The 25897-nt window shown below is 45.4% G+C and overlaps 3 protein-coding genes across 4 annotated transcripts; 2 read left to right on the top strand and 1 right to left on the bottom strand.

Moving 5' to 3' along the window:
• The first annotated feature begins 12945 nt into the window (after positions 1-12945).
• Positions 12946-14845, top strand: ccdc43 (coiled-coil domain containing 43). The gene is made up of 5 exons (XM_062446997.1): positions 12946-13150; positions 13539-13629; positions 13807-13942; positions 14168-14223; positions 14383-14845. The coding sequence occupies exons 1-5, from the start codon at positions 12977-12979 to the stop codon at positions 14568-14570; spliced, it is 645 nt and encodes a 214-aa protein (XP_062302981.1). The 5' UTR covers positions 12946-12976; the 3' UTR covers positions 14571-14845.
• A 413-nt stretch (positions 14846-15258) lies between these two features.
• Positions 15259-21104, bottom strand: moto (minamoto). 2 transcript variants are annotated; one of them, XM_062446979.1, is made up of 8 exons: positions 20981-21104; positions 20303-20422; positions 19744-19898; positions 19373-19477; positions 17389-19162; positions 17157-17291; positions 16541-16721; positions 15259-16402 (listed from the first exon to the last, which is right to left on the bottom strand). In XM_062446979.1, exons 1-8 carry the CDS (start codon positions 20984-20986, stop codon positions 16224-16226), a joined length of 2655 nt encoding a protein of 884 aa, XP_062302963.1. In that variant the 5' UTR covers positions 20987-21104; the 3' UTR covers positions 15259-16223. The 2 variants fall into 2 exon arrangements, with proteins under 2 accessions (XP_062302963.1, XP_062302970.1); XM_062446986.1 differs by having other exon boundaries at positions 15259-16353.
• An 825-nt stretch (positions 21105-21929) lies between these two features.
• Positions 21930-24796, top strand: fzd2 (frizzled class receptor 2). The gene has a single exon (XM_062446967.1). It carries the CDS (start codon positions 22126-22128, stop codon positions 23767-23769), a length of 1644 nt encoding a protein of 547 aa, XP_062302951.1. The 5' UTR covers positions 21930-22125; the 3' UTR covers positions 23770-24796.
• Positions 24797-25897: the final 1101 nt, after the last annotated feature.

The raw sequence follows: 25897 nt of genomic DNA, 5'->3' as shown, positions 1-25897 counted from the left end.
AAGTTAAAATCTTAATTTCAGTCAACACCCCTTTCCAAGTCTGAAGAAAAAAACGTATTTCTGCTCTGAATGTTGTCAGAAACCCAAAACGAAGAAAAGTAGGCAATATGAAATATGCAAACAAACAGATATGGATAAATAAGTAAACAGTTAAGAGCTTGAAGCTGGTTGACATACCAGCAGGGAGTTGAAGCTGACAGCCCCACCTCGTGTGATGTGAGGCGCTGATGATCCACACCCCGTCTCTCTTCACTGGGGGCCTTGAAGTGGCAGCGTCAGTAGAGGCCCCTGTGAGGCCCACGAGTAAAACACCTGTCTGAAACCACACTCCCTTTCAGAAGCAGAAACTGATGAGGGCCACCATCACAAGGCCACAAACACAAGGCGGAGGCACTGAGCTCGGTGTGAAGTGAGAGTCACACCATTGATAGCAGCCATCTTGTCACACTGAACTCATCAAGTAATAATTCCAGACTATTTAAACAACTATTTAAACAACCTTGCAATATTGCATTGAGTCACTAGTATAAGTTCTGGTTAAATACATCATGTGATTTCACACAAAAGTGTTCTTTTTCATTCTTTTCACAACTGACATTTTCAGAGTGGCATCGAACACCCATCACATCCAGATCTGTTCGGTAACTTCCTGGTTATTGTCGCCCACTTTCCAGACAAGGCTGTGACAATGATGAAGCGAGGAGGAGGTCAAAGTGGACAGACAGGAAGATAAACCTCAATGACTGATGACATCAGCAGGGCAAGAGGGAGGAAGAGAGGGAGGAGAAGAGGGAGGAAAAGAGGTAGGGCGGTTACGGACGAGAGATTGATTCTGCTGGTCGGACATGTTGGATCCCTCTGTCCCGGCCTCCCTCAGCCCTACCTCTGCTAAGGAGCCAAACCTCACTGTGACTGACATCATCCCTTCCTCTGCCTGATTACAGCATGTCTCCATGCCCGCCCAGCCACTATCTGTCTTCTATCAAAGCCTAAACACAGCTGTCAGGCGCTGGCCTATTCTTCCACCTCTTTGAGGAGAGAGAGAGAGGCTGTGTAGAGGAGGGGTGGGATCTCCGTGTCACGAGGGGCTGAGTGATGGTGTCAATTCTCGAGAAAGGGCGTCAGCGCGACAGAAACCTCGAAACTCAGGGCTCCGGGCAGAAAGCCGCGTTATAAAAACCCACATTCTGCAAGAATTCTGGACTGCGGTATTCCGAGTGGTTTCTGTCTGTCGGCCGCTCTCTCTCTGTCTTTCTCTCAATCTGTCTTGTCTTAAGTTTGAGGCCCCCAAGTGGTGACCGCTGGGTTCAGGGGAGAGAGTGTGTGTGATGAAAGACCGGAGAAGAAAGGATAAGATGAAAGAGAGTGTCATATCTGGCTGTCAGGGGACTATCTCCCAGGCATGCATGCATGGCCAGCAAGCCCTCTGCACTATGGGAGAAGTTGATGGAAAACAACAACAACAACAACACTGGCCCCCGTAGATGAGCCCTGGCTTGGGGCTGTCCGCATGGCCCTATCCCACAACACCCTGCAAGCCTCCAGCCCTCTGGACTCCCTCTGCCCCCTCCGCTGGACCAGCCTAGCTGGACACTGCATCCCGGATCCTGACAACCAGCCACTTTGCCGTCTTGTTTTGGCTGTCTTGTCGTGACAGTGGCCAGCGTGGCCTGAATCGTTTTGGATACAACCACATAGTGAGTCTTTGACTTCATCCTCTGAGAGAGAGAACGCTGACAATGGCACGGTCACTACTGACACAGGCGGAGAAAGAAGACATTTGAAGTCTGCGTCGCGTTCTGTAACCTCAACCGACATCGACCAATGGGAAATCAATGCACTGACTGATGCTGTGAGCGTCAAGCGAATGTTAGGGGATGCAAGCCGAACCCACACTCTCTCACACGCACACGCACAATGAAGTTGGAAGAGAGACCGAACAACAGGGGGCAGTTCAGACAGATTACTTCATTACGTACTGCCATTGTTTGTTCCTCTGAACCGTAGGACATTTTACCAGGAACATGAAAAGAGTGAACTAATCACTTAAATAATCCAGACGAGACTCAAACGATTTGGAAAACGGCATCTGTTCCTCTGGCCTTGTTCTTCTCCATATAGTCTAGTCAACCAAGGGGCAAATCAGAACCTGTGACAGTAGCATCTATAGAGGTGTGACTTATTGTTCACGGCCCCCTCACCAGCTGCACGTCTGGCTAACACGACCCCTCACAGCAACCCAGACCAATACAGGAGCACCGATAGCGGAATGGAAGAACAGGGCAAAATATCATGATCCTATAAAAAGATAGTCTGGAGAAGGGAGGCATGGCATGAGGCCAAATGTAATATGCTGCAGTACCTCAAATCAAAAATGAAAATGATATATATGGCATGTGTGTATATTGATACTGCATATACATCAAAACAGATACTGTATCTGTTTATAGGAAACAGGAAAACCTACAAAGAAGAGACGGCTGTTTGTATCACACGTGGCTCTGTAACTAGGACCTTGTCTCACCCCTGGCCATCCTCGCTTGGATCCAGAGACGCGTGTGGCCACAGAGCACTCTTCTATCATACTGTGGAGGTGGGGCAAGGGAGAGGGCCGCTGGGTGAATCCAGATGCATTCTTTGGCTGATATGTGCTGAATGGAACAGATAGAGAACATGGAGGACGGTCTGCATCCATTAGCCAAAGCTCCCGGTCACAGAGGGATAACTCCCCCAGTCAGGGGAGCACCTGGTCAGCCGGCTTTGCTTCTCTGTGCTCTAGTCTGTTTTAGTCTGTTCTAGTCTAGTCTGTTCTGCTCTAGTCTGCTTCTCTGTGCTCTAGTCTGTTTTAGTCTGTTCTAGTCTAGTCTGTTCTGCTCTAGTCTGCTTCTCTGTGCTCTAGTCTGTTTTAGTCTGTTCTAGTCTAGTCTGTTCTGCTCTAGTCTGCTGCTGAAACGATCTTCTCTGCTATGTTTTTCATGTATTCCAGTGCTCTTCCCTGAGAGTGTCTGAAATACTGGAGGTCACCCTCCAAGGCAAACATGTACACTCCAATTTAAGGTGATGGCTAGAAATATAAGGATGTTTTTGTAACAGGCAGATACACTGACTGACGATGGCTAATGATATAAATAGAACACAGTGACCTTGTAAACTGAAACACAAACACACAGCTTCCAATTAGCTGACACAAGCTTTTCTATTGTACCAAACCAACACAACAGCCCCAGCCTCAGCCTCAGCCTCAGCCCCAGCCCCAGCCTCAACCCCATCCACAGCCCCAGCCCGACTCCTAGGGTAATGTCACACTGTCACCTGTGCAGGGGCCGTTATTACACGGTTCTTCCTAATAGCCCTATAGATTAAACTCCAGATGAACAAAACACCAGCAGATTAAAAAAAGAAAGATAGGAAGGAGGAAGACAAAGTGCCTTCAGATCGCCAGGCAATCACGCATAAATTACGGGGGGATGTGCTTACCTATAAAAACCAACCCCCTTTTTAAACGATCGCTCACTCGGGCCTCCTCTGCTATGTGAGTTGAGGGCGAAAGGGGGGTGGAGGTGGGGGGGTAAAAGGGAAGAGAGGGTCGCCTGTCTACTCAATCACATCAGCGTCAAGGGTATTGCCCTGACACTTTCCCCACTCACTATTCCCCCAGCCACACAAATCTCATGACACGTTGCCACGAAGCCAACGCCCACCCGCTGCTGCTTACCCATCAGCCCCTGCTTCAGCCGGGGCCCCCAGGGGACCTCTCCCTGGCCCTGCCTGCGCGTTGAAAGTCGTGACAACAAATGATTATTCAGGAATTAGCCAGTCTCCGCCTGTGAGAAGGCGGATTTAGACCCGCACAGACCCGACAACAGGAGCACATCATCAATACCACATTCCTCTGAGCATGAGCTGAAGGGCTCTCATTAAAATGCTTTTACATGTTCACCCCCCCAAAAATGTAGATTGATCGACTTAAAGGCTACTTTTTTCTCATTCCTATTTTATCCGTCTGGCCTACACAGCATATTAGCAGAATTGAAATGAAAAGTGAACCGTAAACACTGCTTGTGTGTCTGTGAGTGACCTCTGTGGAGTGCCCTAAGGTGTTCCCCGTGCTCTGCACAATGGCCAGTGATGTCCTTGTCTGATCCTGTCCACACGGCTTAGGGGCCTGTGGAGTAGTAGGGTCACATGACCTAGTGACCTGGTCACTAGTATGTCATGATATTACTTTATAACGTTTCCATGGTGTGACCACTCATTGACACAAATGACCATGAATCTAATGTCGGAAAATGTATTTTCATATATTATCCGTCTTCTACACCCCACCATCATACCCTGCTTTCTCGTTTTAGCGTTACTTTCTCTGCCATCTGTGGCAGTAGGGATGGGATTGGGACACAGGCTGAGGCTGGGAGAGAGGCTGGGACTAGGACTAGGACTAGGGCTAAGGCTGGGGCTAAGGCTGGGACTGGGGCTAAGGCTCGGACTAGGACTAGGACTGGGGCTGGGACTGGGGCTGGGGGATGGAGGCTGATGCGACCCCCCGAGCTGTTTCTGAGGGCCAGTGTTGGCATTAGTCTCCCTCCACAAGGCACCAGCTCCTGCTTCATCGCTCCCCCATGTGTTCATCAGCTGAGCGTGGCAGAGGCTCCTGCAGTCCCCCCTCCCCAGACACCTCTCTGACTGCTCATGGGCTCAGTGTTACACTGCTGCTACCACAGCAGGGATGCAGAGAGCAAAACAATACAACATTTAGGCCATTCACACATTCCCAGTTGAAACTTGGAGCACTGTGTATTATCATACCGTCCCAAACACAGACACATAGTAAAACATGTATGTGTGACATGCACGCTTAAAGGTACGCATTCACACGCACACACACACACAAATACACACACACACATGCACATACACACACCCTGGCTTGTGGGATTCTGTATACAAGGAGACCATGTGTGTCTCCTCTGAGACTCATTAGAGTGGAAAATGAGAAGAAAATCAGTGAATGGGCAAAATCTTTCACACACACTGGCTTATATTAGCTTGGCACTTTGTCACATTAAAACTGTCCACTATGGAGGAAAGTAAGAGACGAAGGAACTATTGAGTAGTCAAACGGGCCCATCCATGATGCATTGTTTTAAAAGCTGCTCTCATAGCTTCCCCATTATCTATTCTAGGCAATAGAGCAGGGGAGGGAAGGAGGAAGGGAGGAGGGAGGGAAGGAGCGATGGAGGAGGGATGGAGGAGGGATGAAGGAGGGAAGGATCAAGAGAGGATTGAGCAAGGAGGAGAGAGGGATGGAAGAGGGGAGGAGGGAGGAGAGAGAAATGGAGCGAGTAGGGATGTTGCAGGGATGAAGGTTTCTCACTAAAGAGTAGGTGGCACCAAAACAGTGAGACAGAGAGACAGAGAGACGGAGAGACGGAGGGAAGGGAGGGGGGGGGGGGGACAGCAGCAGGACTACTGAGCCTGAGGGACAAACAAGGCTGAAAGATAAGGGCAGGGAGCACTCACAAACAAACACAAGACCAGATAAGGTAACACACACACAAATGCACTCACAACTGTATTCACAGAGAACCCATCTGGTCCTGCCATAGTTGACAAGCATGAGTGTAAACGGAAGCCTGCGGGTCAGTCTTGAGCAGTGTGGCATAGCTAGACAAAGCGTGGCTAATGCATCTAGTCTGCCCTACCTGTGTAAATCTGTTCCCTTCTTTTTTTGATAACAATGTCCCAGTCTCCAATCGAACCCAGCCCATCCAACACAATCATGCCAACACGGCTGAGTTTGGCGTAGCATTCTCAGTCTCTCTGGAGTCTCAAACTGGCGCCAACGTGGTAAATCCTTCTCAGCTGTGCATGAAGTGTGGCATGATGAGGCAGCTACCTAGCGATCCCTAAGCTAGCCTCCAGGCTAGCAGGGCTGCGCTCCCACGCCACAGCACACCATGCAGGACAAAGACACAGAGAGGACACACTAGCACGACCCCAAAACACTTTTCAATTCTTCCTTTTCTGTTACATTGTAATTACGTGACGCCGTATATGTTGTATTTTTATGAAACTCAACTTTAAAATGAGCTTACATCCTGTTCTGGATCATATCACGCCATGTGTTGTGGGCTTTTGAGTCACAGATGAAGAGAAGAAGAGGACGGCTCAGGAGAGAGGACGCCATAATGTCAATATCAGATCCATCCAGAAGGGCTGAATCAATAAAAAACATGGAACTCATAAAGCCTTGTCTCACACACACAAACAAAGAGGTAGAGAGAGAGAGAGAGAGAGAGAGAGAGAGAGAGAGAGAGAGAGAGAGAGAGAGAGAGAGAAGAGGAAAGAGAGAGAGAGAGACAGAGAGAGAGAGAGAGAGAGAGAGAGAGAAAGAGGAGAGAGAGAGAGATCAAGAGAGGGCCTTCAATGTTTCAGTGAAGGTCTCGGGGAGGATGAAAGGGCAGTTTGTAAAGGGTGAGCTTGTTAGTTAAGCGGAGAGACTATATCGAAAAGTGACCCGGCACACAGATAGACTGCATAAACACTCACACAAGCACGCAGCATTACACACACACACACACACACACACACACACACTCATCAGTTGTGCATGCATTGCTCTCAGAATGGTCCAGACCCCAACGACTTGGGGCCCCCGGTAACATCAATATCACACCAGAAGCTACCGTTCCATCTAGGCTCTGCCAGGTTCCCGCCTGCCAACCTCCCCTACAACCTCTCCCTCGTTTGCAAGGGTGGAATAAAGGATGGAGGCTTGAGAAGGTGGAGGAAAAGAAAAACAAAAGCGATTGATATAAATGATCTGCCGGCTAAGAGAACCCCCTGGGCAGGGCCGGGCGAAGGTCCGTTCGATATCAATTGATCGTGGGAGGCCCAGGCATTCGTCTTAATTCAGACTAATTAGGGCGCTGGCTGACTAGGAGAGGGTTAGAGGGATGAGGCGTTAACCGGATGCGTGGGTGTGGGTGTGTGGTTGTGTGGGTGTGCATGTGGTTGATTGGAAGTGGTGGTGGTGGGAGGAGGGGGAGGCAGAAAAGACCTCCCACATTACTAAAACAAGGCCCTGTGTTTACAGGGCATGGAGCAAGCGACGGATTAAGGAAATAAGTTTAAGAAACAACAACCGTCCCCACATTAGTGTCGACGCCAAGATAATTCCCTCGCCTTCCCCGGTTGCCCAACAGGCGGGATGGATGCTAATCCTCCTCTCGCCCTTTTTTTTTTGAAACCCTTTTTTCCCTCTCTCTTATTTGTGTGAGTGCAGCTGATTTCCTTCAGCCAATTGATGTGACTCATCCTCGCTGCAGCTGGAGTTTGGGGGCGGAACACAGGCGCCGTCCCAGCTCCACATCTCCACGGAGATTCATCATAGGATTTAATTGGCTGGGAAGAAAAGTTGGGTTTGTACAGCCTGGGTTTGTACAGCCGAAAACGATTGGAAAAAAGCATGATTAATATGTGTTGTGGTGGCTAACGCCATGTGAAAAAATGAAGGGCCGGGAGACTTGTGTGGGGATGAGGGGAAACAAAGCTGTGGACACTTCAGGCAAATTGCTTGGGTGTGCAGTCCTAGCAGTGGGAGAGGCAGAGAGGCGGGAGGGAGTTTAGAGGCAAAGCCCTTTTAAAAGAGCGCCGCTTGGAGCAGCGAGTATGTGGGGGGGGGGGGGGGGTGAGTGGAGGGCTTAGATCTGAATCTGTCTGCCTCTGGGGGGGCAGGCGGGAGGCAGGCGGGAGGCAGGGGAGGTCTCATTGAGACGGAGGGGCAACAGCCGGCTCCGTCAGGAGATTACTATCTCGCAGCACATTCACTCTCACTCACACACACACACACACACACTGGAAACACTCCCAGACACACACTTCCTGGACTCGCTCACACACGGTTGAGTGAGAAACTGGGCCATACACAGTATCGGACATGCAGACAAAGGAGGGGAAATATCAGGGAGTAAAAGTGACAGACAGGCAGCGTATATATCTATCTGACGAGAGTCCATTGTGGACAGACAACAATCTCCAGACAGCCAGTAGTGACCTGTGACTCTGTCATTCACTCAAAGGCCAGGCTGAGATGCACAGAGGCATATCTCCCCCTCACGCTGGGATGCAAAGAAGCTATAACTACCCCCCGCGCACACACCTCACCCCTGTCACTCCTCCTACTATCTCCAACTGCCAAGCCTTCGTCAACCACCCCTACCCTCCCCCAAACCCCCCCCCCCCCCGGCTCCGAATGAGCTCCAACGAACCTACCGGTCCATTCTGAACATCCTCACCCACACTATAAATACCACTGCGTCTCCCACCACCATGTCGCTCATCTCAGATCAAATTAACCAATCCATGTGGACGTGTGCCCTGAACTCTCCGCTCCTCGGCTCGAGTGTGAAGTTCTAATGACTGCAGAGCTGTCGATAGCGGTCCTAACTGACACCCGCTCCGCATGTCCTGAGGGGGACAATTAGGATGAGGTGGGAGAGTAAATGTAAGATGCTTCCCCTGATAAATGTTGTCGTGGCTGCTTTTGGAACTAATAAGCAGTAATTGAGAAGACTGTGTCATCCCAGTCAATAATGGCACTCTCAAAGAGCTACTGCTAAACAGAATTCGAATCCCTCACAGATTGAATTGGAGAGACATCAATGTCCCTCTTCATTAATGCAAAAACACACACTCATACACACACATTCCCTCTCCAACCAAACAAATCCAACCCCCCCAAAAAACTACAAAAGGCCGATTTGTTACTGTTCTGGAAAATTCCACCTGGAGATAATGCAGCCACTGAAGTTCAAAACAGTGGTACCTCCACAGACCGGTGAGTAAAACTATTTGGCTCTCTAAAGAGAGGTCAGGCACAGTGGTGGAGGCCGTCCAGATAAATCCGCTCCAATCAAACATGAGGAGAGAACAGGTGGCAGGAGACCGCGCTGCGCTGTCTGTGAGCGCGTGAGTGACGGCCACCAGTCGAGCAGGGCTGGCCGAGCCCAGGAGCAGACGTGACAACTCAGACCCAAAAACCTGCGCCTGCGCCAACACTCACACTGTGGAACCATGGGAAAATCCCAGATGCCCCTCCCTCTCCGACCTTGTTCCTCCGATGCTGTCAGACCCAAGGAGGGTAGGGGGTATAGACCAGAAGTTACGGACTTGTGCTGAATTTAAATGCAGAACCACCATGATTATATGCTGAGAGCTGGGTTTGAAGTCAAATAATGTTGACTACTGATTTGTCTAACCCTTTTTCGGATAGGTTATCTTGTTCGCAATCTCTATTTCTTAAATGACATGAGGCATAAGACCTTTTGGCAGAGGCAGTCCCTGAGGCGAGCTCTCATTTGCAACCCATTTGGGTAAATATTTGAGCTTGCATGTAAACAAGCACGTTGGCTGTGAGGAGTCAGCACGACCCTGTCAATCAGATAGGGCCTTTTCATGAGGAAAGACTTTGCTGAGCACTGGAGACAGAAATTTTCACAAATCCCGACAAAACAACCCTTAAACCTCAGAGAATCACAACGACCTTTTAGCTTTCCTTCCCCTCTTTCTTTCAGAGCCAACACCCTCCCCCCCCCCCATCCACGATGCCCCACACCAAGCCAGGTCTTCAATTTAATTCCCCATCTGTGGCCCGCTTGAAATATTATCCCAGAAATGAGATCCGTGACCCTGAATACAGAGTGAGGAAACAGCAGGAAGAGAAGGACAGGGACGTGGCCTGATCCCTGGCCTGGAAGCACGGCCTGGCACTGGGACCAGTTCTGGATTCCCTCCTAAAGTGGCAGAGCTAAATATTTGCCCTCCTCCACTTGGCTGTCTAGACGTGTTCAGCCACCTCGTCTCCCGGCCCCACAGCCCAAGATGGGCAGCCCAAGATGGGCAGGTGCTGGCACAGAGAGCCAGGCAGGCTGCCAGACCAATGCCAAAAAAGTTTCTCCTCACAGTGGGAGGTCATGAAAGTTCACTAACCTGGAAAGAATAGCTTTTGCATTTGGAAACCTCTGGGCCACAGTTAGGGGAGTCAAACGCACCAAACAAGAGAAAAAAAAAAAAGCTGTCAACTGGTCTTTGTGCTTCCCGGTGATTTCGAGAAAGGAAACCTCAGAACTCTAAGAGTGGTCTCCCCGGACGACGCTGGGTTCCACTGCATATTCATTACCTCTTTCCATGCTCATGTGGTGGTGTTTTTGTGGTTCTGTCTAAAGAGCTGGCAGGAAGGAGCCACAGCGATGTCTCTCCGGGGGGGGGGGGGGGGGGGGGACACAGGGGGAAGTCCGCCACCAGTTTTAACCTCACATCCTCCGTGCCAACAACCAAGAACGGCCCTCATCACCAATCCACCCTCAGCTCAGTTCCGGTGAACTGTTCTCCGCCTAACAGTCACCGTAGCAACCTGAAAGCCACAGAGCCGCAGGATGGACGACACGCAGCTCACAACACACCGGGGTGTGAGGACCATCACAGATGGCTCCTTGCTTAGTCCTGTCCAACGCCTATTCCAATGTCTTGTTTTTTTTGCATGTCACATTGTGTGTGTGTGTGTGTGTGTGTGTGTGGGGGGGGGGGGGGGCTTGCTTAGTTTTTGTGTTGTTTTAAATATTGTAAATTGACTCTTTGTTCTTCTAGGGGTTGGTGTGTGCTGTCACATTGACGCTGGAGCACAGGAGATGTTGACAGAGAGGACATTGCACATTGTGGCCGTAGGGCTTCTTTTTAAGCCGAAAACAGGAGTGTGTGTGTGTGTGCTTACATGTGTGTGTGTGTGTGTGTGTGTGTGTGTGTGTGCTTACATATGTGTGTGTGTGTGTGTGTGTGTGTGTGTGTGTGTGTGTGTGTGGGGAGGGATGCCTGTGGAGCAGAGCATGTGGGCGCCCACCCACTCAGTGGCCTCGCGGCCCTCTCGTCACTTTGCATCAATCCGCAGCCTCGGCGATAAAAATAGGACAGCCGTCCTACAGCAATACGCAACACTGAGAGAGGAGGCAGCATTCTGGGGCTCCCCTGGGTCTGGACTTCTCTACTTGAGACATGACTGAAGCTGTGGCAGTCTATCGTCATGCCAGCCTGACACTCACACCCAGTGCTCTGCCCCCCTCTCTGTCTCTGTCCTGTCCTACTTAACCTTCCCTCTCCTTCTGCTCTTCAGAGGCCAGGGACACACGCAACTGTACAACACCAGTAAAGCCACAGCAGGAAACACAGTGTACACAGTTAAAAACTGTGTTTTTGTGTGTAAAAACTGTGTTTTTTTGTGTTAAAACTGTGTTTTTACCTACCTGTAAAAACACTACCCAGTCCTTACAAATCCTACGAGTCCTATTTTTCAATACAGTTAAGGAGTTTGTCTTTAAACATGGTTCACTTGGTTTTTGCATGTTGCACCTCAGCTATGTGTCAGGGTTTATTTCAAAATGACATCTTATGTCAATCTAATGACTTATTATCACAATCAAATAAAATTATAACTATGAATTACATCTATATTAATTCATTCATTATCATATAATTTGTATCTCAAATATATTTTGAGATAATAAATGTATCTCTATAGCAACGAATAACTCAATATAATGACTTAGGATCTCAATATTATGACTCAATATCATGGCGTATCTGAAAATAATGACTTAAGATCTCAATATTACTTAGTATCTAAATACGACGAATATTTCTAATAATACAGTATGACTTATCTCAGTGTAATGACTTATGGGCTCTGTACTCGTCGGAGACGGAGCAGTACACCAAAATATTGCTTACCAGTTACACACGGAAACTTCCCTGTGGCATCAGAGGGGCTTCACACTTCATTACTGCGGTGCCAGCGATGTGTGAAGCCATTACACAGGAGCAGGGAGAGAGAGAAGTCATACCCCAAACATACTGAGTGCTCTCTGGTTGCAGGAGGCCAGTCACTCGGAAATCCAGCTCCTTTATTATTCAACCAGCTGAGAAAAAGGAGCATATCTACGACATATAAAGGCTTATTTCAGCATTCAGTGAAATAAACAAATCGAAGTATTTGTTATGAGAACAAAGTTACTAAGACTGTGGTCCGGTTATAAACTCAGTGTACTTATCTAAAGTTAAAGTTGTGTCTTCTATCGCCACCCAGTGGTACAGAGTGGGATAGAAATTCAATACCTTCGATACGACGTCTGCACTGAAAGATGATCATTAAGTGGAGGTTTGTATTCTGTATAAATTCAGATCCCCAAAATTCAACCCAAAAAACTTTGACCCCAGGAAATGCACCCCCTGCTAACTCTGACTAGGAAAGTGCCATATGCATGAAACTTACTCTGGTTACTCATACTAATCAATACATGCATGAAACTTACTCTGGTATGGAAGCAAATCAGTGACATCATGTTTTGTGTGACATTTGTTTGTGTGACATTTAAACACCGAATTTGTTGGTTTTGAATTCACCTTTTAGGTGAATTTTATTCATCTGTTTATGCTGGGATATACAGAACAGAAATTACAACACCTTTACTGTTGCTAATTTCTTCATTAAGAAATCCGAGCTGTAGCACTATTAAATGACTTCAGGTTGGATTTATTTTTATTTTTTTACAATTCATAGTATAAATATATACTGAATATATTCTGATGCAAAGACACAATTTACAGAAACGTTCCGGTAAAGGACGAATGTTTTCATAAATTGCTGGGTCCTGGAAGTCTGGCTCCCTCGTGCGGCAGTCATTGAATTGTGCAGAATGTGGAAACGCAACGACCGGCAACGTAAATCATGCAACACATACGAAGTTTGTTTTATTTCCTACTACTAACATTATTTTTGCGTTAATTGAGAAGTCTTCAAGGGCATTCGGGATACATAAAGAAAATGTGCAACCAGCTGGCACAAAATAAGTGACGATAACTAGGAAGTGTAACAGGCAATGTTCGCGACAGTCTCGTGGTGTCTTTAGGACCCAACAGGGCCATCATGGCTGCGCCCGTGACAGACGCCGGGGAGTTTGAAAGCTGGCTAAATGATCGACTAGATTCGTTGGAGGTGGATCGCGAGGTGTATGGAGCGTATATTTTAGGGGTCTTGCAAGAAGATGAAACTGATGAGGAGAAGGGAGATACATTACAAGGAATCCTATCTGCGTTTTTGGTGAATACGTTATCGGCATGCCACCATGCTCACTCGATCTCTCACCACCATAACATGTTGGCTAAAATGAGTTAGCCAGTAACTTACTGTTACGAACACGTGTAAAGTTAAATAACTGTTATACAGCGTCTTTGTAGCTACTACAATCTGTTCATGTTTTTGACACCGTCTAAAACTAAACTTAGCGCTCCTCTGGGAAGCTGACTGCTAGCTTCCCTAGTCTATAGTCTGCGTACTACTAGTGCACTTTCTAATTTTAGACAGTCAGTACTAGACTGATGCTTCTGCTCATTCATTACAGACACGCAAACTAGGATATGTTGCCTCTTGTGGATATAATTCCTGTTGTCTAAAAAAAGGTTTAAGGTTGGCTGTCTCTCATCCACAGGACGAGGACTCACTTGATAACGTCTGTGGAGAGATCATTAGACAGTGGACCGAGCGCAGTGCCCGATCTACCTCCAAAAGCGATGTAGATGGTATGATGCTGTATAAAAGAAACGGTTTCACTCTTTGTAAAGAACACCTTTGCAATGCATCACTTATTAGCTTATATTAAATGTAATCAATATTGGTAGATATATACACAAAGTACATGCATACATTTCAGTTCTTTCTGGCCTTCACCACCACTAACTCTGTATCTGAATTTGTAGTTGAGGTACAGGCCATCGCCAGCATGATAGAGAAGCAGGCCCAGATTGTTGTGAAACAGAAGGAGGTGTCTGAGGAGTCCAAGAAGAGGAAGGAGGCCCTTTTGGCTCAATATGCCAATATTACAGACAACGAAGAATATCCTTTGTTGGGTTAATCAGTTTTAATTGATCATATTACTTTAGGTATGCAGAATGTCGCATTCTCGACTGATTCATTACTTGTGGCACACAGAAAATGCGGTGCCAGCCTATCAATCAAAGGTTGTTGTTTTAACCGTACTTACAGGTATTTTACAGTTAACTCAACATCTTGTTGTGTAATCTTCCTGAGAACCAGTGTCAATTTCCTTAACAAGACCACTGAAGCTGAAGAAGAGGAAACAGCCGGTGGAGCTTGTGTACCAAGTGGTGAAAAATGTATCCTTTCCTATTCCTTCTTTGTGCACATTGTGTATCATACCTGGAAACTAGAATATGGCTTGAACGTAGTTCAATAGAAAAAGTGCGTCATAGTTCCCGTTTGTTGTCGGACGTGTGGCGGGTTTAGACGCGAGTCTCCTTGACCTAGAACCTCAGCCCTGTTCAAGAACACCAACGTGGAGGAGGTCCTGAACCGGAAGAAGCAGCAGCGCGATCAGGCTAGAGACGACTCCCAGAAGAAGAAGGAGCAGGACAAGATGCAGCGAGAGAAGGAAAAGCTGTCCAAGCAGGAAAGAAAAGACAAGGAAAAGAAACGAACGCAGAAAGGGGAACGAAAAAGATAAATCTTGAGGGTGACGGTGGACAGTGACAGGGTTTTGTAAGCGGACTGTGTCTAGCCCATCGTTGACGCATCTGAACGTGACTTCCTGTTGAGCTTCGGAGATTTAACTTTTCGTTCTTTGTAACATTTTCATACACTGCTATACTTCTAAGATTCTACCAAATGTTCTCTAAAGTATTTAGAGATATTTAAAGTGTTTAGAATGCAGATAATTTGCAGCTCGTTTTCCACATGAACTGGGTCAATAAAGGAACAACTCTTTAGTTGAAGAAACAACTGATGTTTGATCATGGACTGCACAAACATGTAACCTGTCTGTCTTAAAATGAGCTAACTTGATACTGATTTTTCTTTCAACGGTTTAAGTTTCTGCTTATGAAGAATGAGTACACCTTCTATAAGGAACATCTAGCAACTTTTTACATTAAGTAAATACACCACTTGTTTGTTTCTTGCTCATGCATAAGATGCTGTTGTGTGCAATGAGCCACTATTGAAAATGCCTTATGTCTCTACTTTTAAGTATAGAGGCTAACACATAACTATTATTTTGGTGCAACACCAAGGGATTTATTCAATGAATTTACACTCATTTATGGAGGTTTTAACAAATCGTTTCTTCTTTACCTCAATACCTGTATTATATTCACTGAACAAGCAAAGATCTGCAAACAGCCTTTTAACAAAAGTTCAAATTTATTTAAAGATATGTTTTTGTATTTTTTCTTAGTTTATGTGATGAAATAACTTAATACAAAAAATCTTTGGGAAACATTCATTTTGAACTTGAACAGGAATTTAAGGGATGTGAACATTTTGCTTGTTCTCATACTTTATTGTTTGAGGGTAAATTAAAAAATGCACCAACTATCTCAGGTTATCAGGAAACACAAAGCTTCAAAAGTTGTCGACTGATTAGTATGTGAACATGGAAAATATATGGAAAAATGTATTCCATTACCAAGCTCACTTAACAAGTGTAATTTTCACTAGTGATTGACAAATTTTTAAAAAATATGTAAAAGCATCCTATGAACTGGATGCCAAATGACATTTTAATAAATAACAAAAATTTAGATTTTCAAGATTATATCCATTAATCTCAGCTATGACACTAATTCATGTCTCCAATTACATTATACAGGATTAATTACATTTCATACTACAGACTCCTATCTACAAGAACAACTATTAATTATGTTTTATCAAAACTAGTGATCCCTAACAAAGCTATATGAAACCCATTATCTTTGTAACAAGTACAAGGATAATTTCCTTCATTATAACAATAGTGAATATGGTACTGTATATCATTTTACAGAGATCACCACATGGCTGATAAAACACCACTGATAAGAATATGGACCCCTAGAGTTATAATAGAGTTGAACTGCCATTTCAAAGTAATTTAAACAAACCCCTGCCTTACATTGTTCTTACACAGATCACAAATTAGATTTTGATTTCAAGACTGAAAATATCCAACTGAATATTTATAACTTAAATTTGCCCAAACTGAGCTTTATGTATGACAAAGTGAACTCGTAATATATAGTGGTGCTATAAACATTTCATCCATGCACACCAATGTCATCCTCAGAGGTCTGTGACATTGTGTGATGTGATGTGTGAAGGCCACAGTGTGGTGGAGGCCTCAGAGCAGCCCAGGTCTCAGTCTCCTCCCTGGGCTGCTCTTCTGGCTGTCGCCCTCCTCCTCCAGCTCGTCAGTGGAGCTCTTGGGCAGTGTCATCTGGAGAGCACACCACAGGGCAGTGCGGGCCTTCCTGGTGGTGACACAGAGGTCCCTCAGTGCTGTGGCCAGCAGCAGGATGTCTGGCAGAATGAGAGGACCTCAGATGTAATCAAGCAGCTTATTCAAGAGCAAAGATTTCCCATTTTGAGGCTCCTTGTTTAGAAAGGACAACGCAGATAGGGCCACAAATTCTGTATAAAGCTTATTGGAGGAATTACCTCTGTCCTCTCTGATATGGCCCCCTCCTTGCCTCTGCCGGCAGGACGTGTTAATGAATTCCTCCTTGCGTCTGGCCTGGGTGATGTAAATAGCTTCTTGATGTCTGTCCAGCGTTGAACTGATATTGGCATGGAGTGGGATGCTGCGGAGTCGTTCCATCTTACCAAGAAGACTCACCACCTGAGATATTTAAATGGATGATTACGGACCACGGGTGCGTTTCCCAAATGCGTCGTAAGCCTAAATTGATCGTAGAATCCATCGTACGACGAATCTTAAGTTTTACGGGCCGTTCCCAAAGACATCTTAGCTTAAGTGTCTCTTGAAAATTCGTAGATCTTGAAAGCGCATGGATTAGCCTACTCCTTAGGAGCATGTTTGGGAAACGCACGTAAGAAATATCGATGGTTTCATTTTATGCTTGATCGTTGCTACGATCCATTGTTATCGGGAAACGCAGCCCACAACATTTGATGTGTGTCTTTCCAAAAGCCACATATACGTACTGTATTGTGTCCAAAAATAATTATATAGCAATAAGACTATTATTGAGTATGGTTAGAAAACAGGCTATGGGTGAGACTTGTTTTTGTTGCGATATTTTTGATGTCTTACCCTGGCCAGCTCTCGAATCTGGTCCACGATGAGACGGTCGACTTTGGAGGGATTAGAAGGGACTTTTGGGAGGGCATTGCTGCTTACAGTTGAAATCTGCCTCCCAGGATAAGTCTTGGTAAGAATCACCTCAGTCTGAAACACAAAACAGAAGATGGCTTTTAATAAACACATCCAAATTGAGAGATGAATATTTAATTCTATACCACGTCTATAACACGTCTTTGTTCACCTTCTTTCTTTCCTTCTCCAAGAGCCTCCATTGGTCATAGCTGTCTTCCAGGTGGCAGTGCAGCTGGCTCATTGGTCCACCACGGTTCCTCATCATCCTTGGGGACCTCAGGTCAAATGACATCCCAGGATACAGGCCCTCTGCACTGGACCCCATTAGGTCAAAGGGGCTGAAAGCTGCAAACTCACTGTCTGGCAGCAAATCACACAAGTCAGTGAGCGGGACACAGCTTCCATAAGGGAGAGAGGACCTGGAGTTGAAACCGGATGAAGTCATGGTGGGCATGTGGCAGTTGCTCTGTCTGGGGTTGCTCACAGGGTACATGTAGGGCGGAAAGGCTGACGTCTTCCCCATGCTGATGTTGCTCAGTCCCCCTGCAAATCTCTGAGAGCCGTACATGCTTCCCTGGTTGTCCAGGTAGGGGTTATGCAGAAGCCCCTTCTTGTCTCCCTCTCCCATGTGACTGCCTGTATGAGGCTTGGTTGTCTTTCCATCCATGCACTGTCCAGAGTAGGCCTCACCCACCAAGCCAGCCATGGGTATTCTCTTCTTATTCGGCTGAAAGTCTGCATCTCCTCCTCCCCTTCTCAGCCCATCCATGGCCAGTCCTAGTTGGCTCTGTCCTTCCCGGTTGTGGAGCACTGGCCCATCTCCCTGACTGAAATCTTGAATGCAAAGTGAACCTCTCTGTGTTTGTTGCGGGTGTTGAGGCACAAACTCGGACACAGAGTGAGATAGCATATTGTTGGAGCCAGACGACACACAGTTGCTCCTGATGAGCTTGGGCTTATTCTGTAGCTGGTTCTGCTGGCTGGGATGTGAGAAGAACTGGTTAATATTCGGGTTCATGGAGAGTGAGCTGTTTCCTTTCTGGCCGTTCATCTTACTCTGATACATGTTTGCAGGATTGGAAGCTGTAGACAGTGCTTTTGGTTTCTGGAAGTACTCAACAAGTTGGGGACCAAATTCAGATACATCTTTAGACATGAATTCACTCTGCAGTGGCAGCTTACTTCCTCCTCCATCAGTCTCCTGCTGCACTGCCCCAAAGTCCCCTCCCAGTTCTTTATGAAACTGCATGGTTGGAGTATTATGTGCCTGCATTCTGGGGCTGGTGAATTTCCTCTGTTCAGCCATGCTGGCTTCGTATTGCATCTGTGCAGTCTGGCGGCTCTGGGATTCCCTGGCACACGAGTTGTCTTGCTCACCAACCATTAGGGATTGCATATTACAGGCCAGTTTGTTGACATCTTGCATTGCATACTGCTTGAATCTCCTGGGCATTACGCTGTTTAGACCAGCGTAATCTTCATAATAGTGATCAAAGCCATGGCTATTGATCTTGTTTTGGGGTTGAAATGCTTCCATGTGATCAGAGAGAGAATGCACTGACACACATGGTCCTTCAACATCAGATGCACTGTACTCGTGCTTACTCTGTCTCATCTTAGACAGGTAGGAGTTCCCCACAGTAGGCAACTGTAGACCTGGTGGTTTCTGAAACTCTTGATTCTGGAGAACGTAGCTGTTCATGTCTTCGAGGCAGGAAGAGAAAAGCCACTGTTCACTGGAATCTAAGCTGGTGAATCGCTGGTACATCTCCTCTGAATCCCTGTTTATTGACTGATCTAGTGTTTTATTCAAAGGCTCATGGTAGGCATGACTTGGCAGAAAGGGTGGTGGGAGATGGATTTTTGACTCTGGCTGGAGATATTGCTGGTAATCCTCCCTCATGCACTTTGGAGACCAGACAGAATTTGAATTGGGTAATGCCCTGAAAGAAAAGTTACGTTCTTAAAAGTTAGATTTGAGATAGCTTAGCTAATTGTCCACTGCGATAAATGTTTACTTTCATTTATGCAAACATAGTTACCATCAGAGTCAGACAATGCCTTTTATTAAGATACATTTCCAGGGATAGCTTGACAACAGCAGTAAAATCTTATTCCCAACCTCACCCCTCCACTGGACACAAGATACTTACTCTTCACTGTAATAACTGTCCATTTTATCAGCTTCTCCCAAGATATCTGACACCAACCCATACAGATCAGCTTCACTTCCACGGTCATTTCCATCAGTAAGATTTCTTGAAGAAAGAAACGTAAGATTACTCGTTATACATCTCAGTTCAAACTGCTGGACATTAAAATATCACTCAATGAAATACCGTTGGATTGTTTTAGCCTATTCTAGATTGTGGGTATTCATTCAATAATTTAAATCTATAAAGATGACTACATCAAATGTATCTTGTTGAATTATTTGATTTTCATAACTATAGCCCTCTCATTAACTAATGATTCATTACACATAGAATTTCTATCGTGTGAAACTTTTAGTCAATGAATTTACCTGCTTTTATTGTTCTGCGCACATTCAATGAGTTGGTATGGATCATCATGAACAGACCATGGAGTGTAGGGCATCCCAGGTTCCTCTGGCAGAGAGAAATTGGATAAAGGTAGGAATGGTGGAAACAGACTCCCATTGTCTCCAGTTCCACAAGCCTGTAATACAAAAGCAATTGATACTTATTATAAATATAAAGCTCAACTATACACCAGTTAACCCTTGTGTAGTCTTATCTGCATCTTCCCCTTTTCCTGAGATTCAAAAAGGACCCAACATCACTAAACCCTCAAATAAAGGCTTTATTTCATTTTAAACCCCAAATCTATTTAGGATGAAACAACCTGTCATTCAACACAATCTTTGCTTCCCCTCTTCACCGTGCAGAAAGGCTGCATTTGCAAAGATTGCAAAGACTAGAGTGGACCTGTTGGGCACTGAAATGTGTACTTAACGCTTCAGCAAAGACAGAAATGGGGGTCCTGTAATTTTTTCTTAATTCAGCTCATGCATAAGTGTATACCTGGGGACAAATCAAAGAGGCAGTATTAAGATGGCCGACCTGTTGTTTGTGGGTTGAAAAGAGAGAGTCTGGTCCAAAAGAAGTGCCTTGAAATCGATCAAATGCCATTCTGACTCCTCTTGTACTTCCACCGATTCTACCTTTTACACTATCACTGGCCTAAGGAGACCATTTTATCAGAATCAATCGGGTTAAATAGGAAAATTATCATTAGGATTACCGAATCAAGCATTGATAATATACTTAGTATTTAACTAAATATTAGTTCATATGTTGTTACTAAGCAGTAATGTACTATGGCAGTTGTGCCATCCAATAGGACGTGCGTAGGAGAAGAGATGTTGTAAGGAAAAGCGGGTTTTCACTAAAAGTAAAGCGGTATTCCCCATCTCCTGCCTCCTTTCTCTACAACACAAATATGTAGTAATATGTATATCTACATCCCCAACTGGGTCGTGTAGGCTAGCATTGGGGAAGCTAGGACTGAAATAATGTCATTGTATTGATAATGCTAGCTATCTTCTACTATCTGGCTAAATTTTCATTAGAACCATTCACAATTTGTACAGTAGTGGGAAACCAAAAGTTTAACAATATTTCCCAGCTAGCTACTGTAGCTGGCTACTATAGTAACTAGTTGGCTAGCACGACCATATACGGAATGCTTGACTCCCTAGTAGTTAGACTAGTTATATATTAACACGTAAGCCTGCTTACCTCCATAATTGACCGGTCCAGGTTGCTGAATTATTAAATAATTGATTCGTACAGGTAAATATTCACCATTTCATTATTGACTTCTCACTAGAGGAGCTGACTAAAACCGATTTACTGGGATGACGTGAGGTAAGACTCGGGCATGCGATCTCGAGCGCCCAGCTTGAGTTAGCAGTGTTGGGGGGGGGGGGGGGGGGGGCGTAGTTAACATGATTGGCGGCTATGACAACACGGAAGCACAATTAGCAGTTTTTGCTGCTGCTCAACACTTAATAATTCTATGTGTCAACAACCAAAACGGAGATTGCCAAAGTAGCGGAAAGTCGCTAGATTTGTTGCTGGTCACTAGATACGATTTTTTTGTCGCTGCCAGATAGCTTTTTATAAATTAGGTCTAGTGGCCTACTACTACTCGTTGCTACTCTGTTCGCTCGTCACTATCATAGACTGTATGGTCGTCAACGTCCTCCAGCGACAATCTTACTACTGTCTACCATGTTATTGGCCCGTTAGACTCTCCAGCCAATGAATGATCAATGGGGGATGGGAACATCCAAAAGGCATAGCAACAATAGTTTTAAGAGAATGGATTTTATAAACACCTCACTCTCAATAGAATGCTTATCATTATAGCTTTGCCCCTCACTACTAACAAATAACTTCAGAAACATTATGTTGTCTATTGATTTGATCACAACTTCACAAGAGATTGCTATACAACTTGCATGGACACAGAGAAAATTATGATCAATATAGTATTACTGGATAGACTATCAAACGTACAAATAAATAGATAGGCCGATAAAGCGTACATGGGACAAACATTATAACCCGGGTGGAAATCGGTTTCAAGACCCCCAGATCCCTCCTCCCGTACTCCCAATTTCACAAAATTGCAGGGGGAACTTGAAACGGTCTGATTGGACCATGCTAGTCGCACAAAGGAAAAGTCAAGCAGCTGCAGCTCACTGACTGCAAGCGAGGCGAAGGGATAAAAAGCGAGCTCACTTTTCTCTTTTGTAACTGCGTTATTTAGCTACCTAAAAGTGTCACAAACTTCCTAATGCTGCGGAATACAAATATATTTACATTGCATCAACTTATCTGGAACCAATAACCCAAACAGGAGTTGAGTTAAAACAAAAATGATTATCCATAGGAGTTTCGTTACTCTCGCATTTCTACTGCCCTCATTGATCTCAGGACAGTATCAAGGAGATAATGGAATAGCAGTTCCTGACCACGGATTTTGTCAGCCTATTTCCATACCACTATGTACGGACATAGCCTACAATCAAACCATTATGCCAAACCTTCTTGGACATTACAATCAAGAGGACGCTGGACTGGAGGTGCATCAGTTTTATCCCTTAGTTAAGGTACAGTGTTCACCGGAGCTCAAATTTTTTCTTTGCTCAATGTATGCTCCCGTATGTACAGTACTGGAGAAAGCCATTCCACCGTGCCGCTCAATCTGCGAGAGGGCCAAGCATGGCTGTGAGGCGCTCATGAACAAGTTTGGTTTCCAGTGGCCTGAGCGTCTACGGTGCGAGAATTTCCCCGTGCTTGGCGACGGTCACATTTGTGTTGGTCAGAATGAATCAACTGCCACTGTCCCACCCGTTCTCATGCCAGTCCCTGGAACTCCGGGAGTCCACGTCTACTCCACACCTGATAGGCCTTTCCGTTGTCCAGCCGTGCTCAAAGTCCCATCCTATCTTAATTATAAATTTATGGATGAGCTGGATTGTGCTGCACCATGTGAACATTCGAGAAGCAGTGGGGGCTACATGTTTTTCAATGATAAAGAAATACAGTTTGCTCGTATTTGGATCCTCATCTGGTCCTCCCTCTGCTGTGCATCCACTCTATTCACGGTGACCACATACTTGGTGGACATGCAGCGTTTCAAATACCCAGAGAGGCCTATCATTTTCCTGTCTGGCTGCTATACCATGGTCTCTATAGCATACATAGCTGGCTACTTCCTGGGGGACAAGGTGGTGTGCAATGACAGTTTCAGCCCTGAGGGTTATAAGACCATTGTACAAGGCACCAAAAAAGAGGGCTGTACCATTCTCTTCATGATGCTGTATTTCTTCAGTATGGCCAGCTCCATCTGGTGGGTCATCCTGTCTCTCACCTGGTTCCTAGCAGCTGGTATGAAATGGGGCCATGAGGCCATTGAGGCCAACTCCCAGTACTTCCACCTGGCAGCATGGGCAGTCCCCGCAGTGAAGACCATTAGCATCCTGGCCATGGGGCAGATCGAGGGGGATGTTCTCAGCGGGGTCTGCTTTGTGGGCCTCAACACTCTAGACCCACTAAGAGGGTTCGTCTTGGCCCCCCTATTCATCTACCTCTTCATCGGCACCTCTTTCCTGCTGGCTGGCTTTGTGTCTCTGTTCCGCATCCGCACCATCATGAAACACGACGGCACCAAGACAGAGAAGCTGGAGCGCCTGATGGTGAGGATCGGCGTGTTCAGCGTGCTCTACACGGTGCCTGCCACCATCGTCATTGCCTGCTTCTTCTACGAGCAGGCCTTCCGTCACCACTGGGAGCTGAGCTGGGTCAGCCATAATTGCAAGGGCCTGGCCATCCCTTGCCCCATGCAGAACCGCCACCGCATGACCCCAGACTTTACCGTCTACATGATTAAGTACCTGATGACTCTCATTGTGGGAATCACGTCTGGCTTCTGGATCTGGTCAGGCAAGACCCTCCAGTCATGGCGCAAGTTCTACACCAGGCTCACTAACAGTAAGCATGGAGAGACCACTGTGTAGAAGTTATTTTTTTAAATTAGTTCTAATGCGTTCTAGAATACTTTTTTTCCCCACTTTTCTACTTTCTGTCAGAGTGCTAATTTTATACAATAATCAGATGCCACCAGTATTTTTCTAAGACATTTCCACAGATTTTGTACAGTTATGAATAAAAACACCAAATCATTGAAAAATGTGGTGAGCTTGACACAAGGACATACTGTTGATCTCAAAATGACTGAACATGAGTTCCTGAGCAAACAACAAGCATGGTTACCGAGTGCCATGTGCTGACAGGCTCTCCTCCTCCACTGTGCTCACCAGTCTTTTTTTAAAGTTACCAGCCATAAAACTCTCCTGTGAGAGTGAGCAACCAGCTGGGAATACAGGGAGGGGGAAGGAGCCTGAAAAAACAGCCCTTCTAGGACTTAATCTTTTTCTCTGTGAACATGTCAGATGTAATTAAATGCAACTGTAAATAGTAGTTGTAAATATATGAAAGTATATATTTGTATTTAATGAATGAAATGCTTTTGCGTACTGTCAGCTGTGCTCTGTTTGTTATTCTATTACCTATGAATGGAGCATTGCACACATTGTCCCGTCTGACACTGTTGCATAGCCTAAAGCTTTTGAAGTTGCTCCTGTAACAGAGCTGTACTCATTTACCTCTGATGTATCAAATCGGAGACTCATAGGATGTACACTTTCTCTACTCTGCCTCTATCCTACTCTCTCTCTCTCTTACCCCACACAGAGTGCCTTAAAGAGACATGGAAAGTGCTGGTTCTTGGATGAGGGGCTTAAACATTTGTACTATATGTCCTTTCTAGGTAGTGGGGAAACTTATGTTTTCTTAATCTTACTAGAGAAGGCACCCCATGACTGGAACATTAGAAAGCCAAATTGATTCAATAACTGAATTGGTTGAATACTGCACGTAAATATTGTGAATCTTGCAGTCATTTAATGATCAAATGCATTTCACATTATGGAAAGAGAGGACAGATGGGCGATGAAACAATAAACTCCTTATGATTTCATTTTTTTACTGTGTTTCCTTTGACTCGTTTCTTTGTTGTCTTGTTTTAGCAGTCATTTTTTCATAGTTTTGTCATCAAGTTGAACCCTCGAGTTCTTCAAAAACACACCTTTGGAGTTCTGAAGGCATGTAGGAATGCTTTTCTGTAGTACATTGTACTGTTAATGGCTGTACGATGTCAAATGTCATGTGCTTAAATGGAAGTCTGATAAAATGTGCTTTTTGTGGTTGAGACTAACAATGGCTCCTTTAGAAACATAAAGCAAATAGTCTGCCTTATAAGCATAATTCTGTCTCTGCTGAGAGAGGTATCATATTTCCCCAAAATACATCCTAAAGGCATGTCGTTTCTCGGTCTTGCTACAATATAAAATCCTCTTTAGTCTCAAGTAATTCATCCTAAAGTTATGATCCCGTGCTGCAAAAGGGCATGTTTCACAATGCTTAGGCTGTACCTGAAATATTTTGTCGTTTGCCCTGGCTGGTTATCTATGTCTAACTTGGTCCTGCCCATGCACTTTCTCAATGTGGCCCTATCAGCCTGTATCTTTCCTGTCTGATGGTCCGGTTCACAGTACTCTTAACCATGCCAATGTGTTGACATTTGAGTCATACCTTAACATCTGTTAGCTTTCAGACTGGGAGGCGACTGCCTTGGAAATGTGTTACCCATAGCTCTGGGCATGAATTAACATGGATAGCAGGAATGATATACCCTTAGAAGGCATATTAACTTTCAAGCCACCATGAGAGAAATGATGAGACTTGGTTTTTTGTGTCTCCGAGTTCTTATGGGAGGTTATTCATCCCTACATAAACAGTGAGGTAAAACACACAAATTTAGTATTTTATCTTTCTTAAGTAAAGACTGCACTGTATGACACTGGATGCCCCCCAGTGACAGAATGACTGAAAGTGAACCACCTCTAAGATGATGTCATGAAATAAATGTGGTGTTGGAGAATGTGATACTCCCTAGGTCTTTAACACCTCCAGCTCTGCAGGTCACACTTCACAAGCACACAGTAATACACTGCTGCTCCACTACAACTGGTTTAAACTGTGCAAGAAATTGCTCATAGAACATATTCTTAGGAGAGGCTTGAC

Source organism: Osmerus eperlanus, chromosome 2 (genome assembly GCF_963692335.1).
Source record: "Osmerus eperlanus chromosome 2, fOsmEpe2.1, whole genome shotgun sequence".
NCBI classification, from domain to species: domain Eukaryota; kingdom Metazoa; phylum Chordata; class Actinopteri; order Osmeriformes; family Osmeridae; genus Osmerus; species Osmerus eperlanus.
This window is presented reverse-complemented; position numbering and strand designations above follow the sequence as displayed.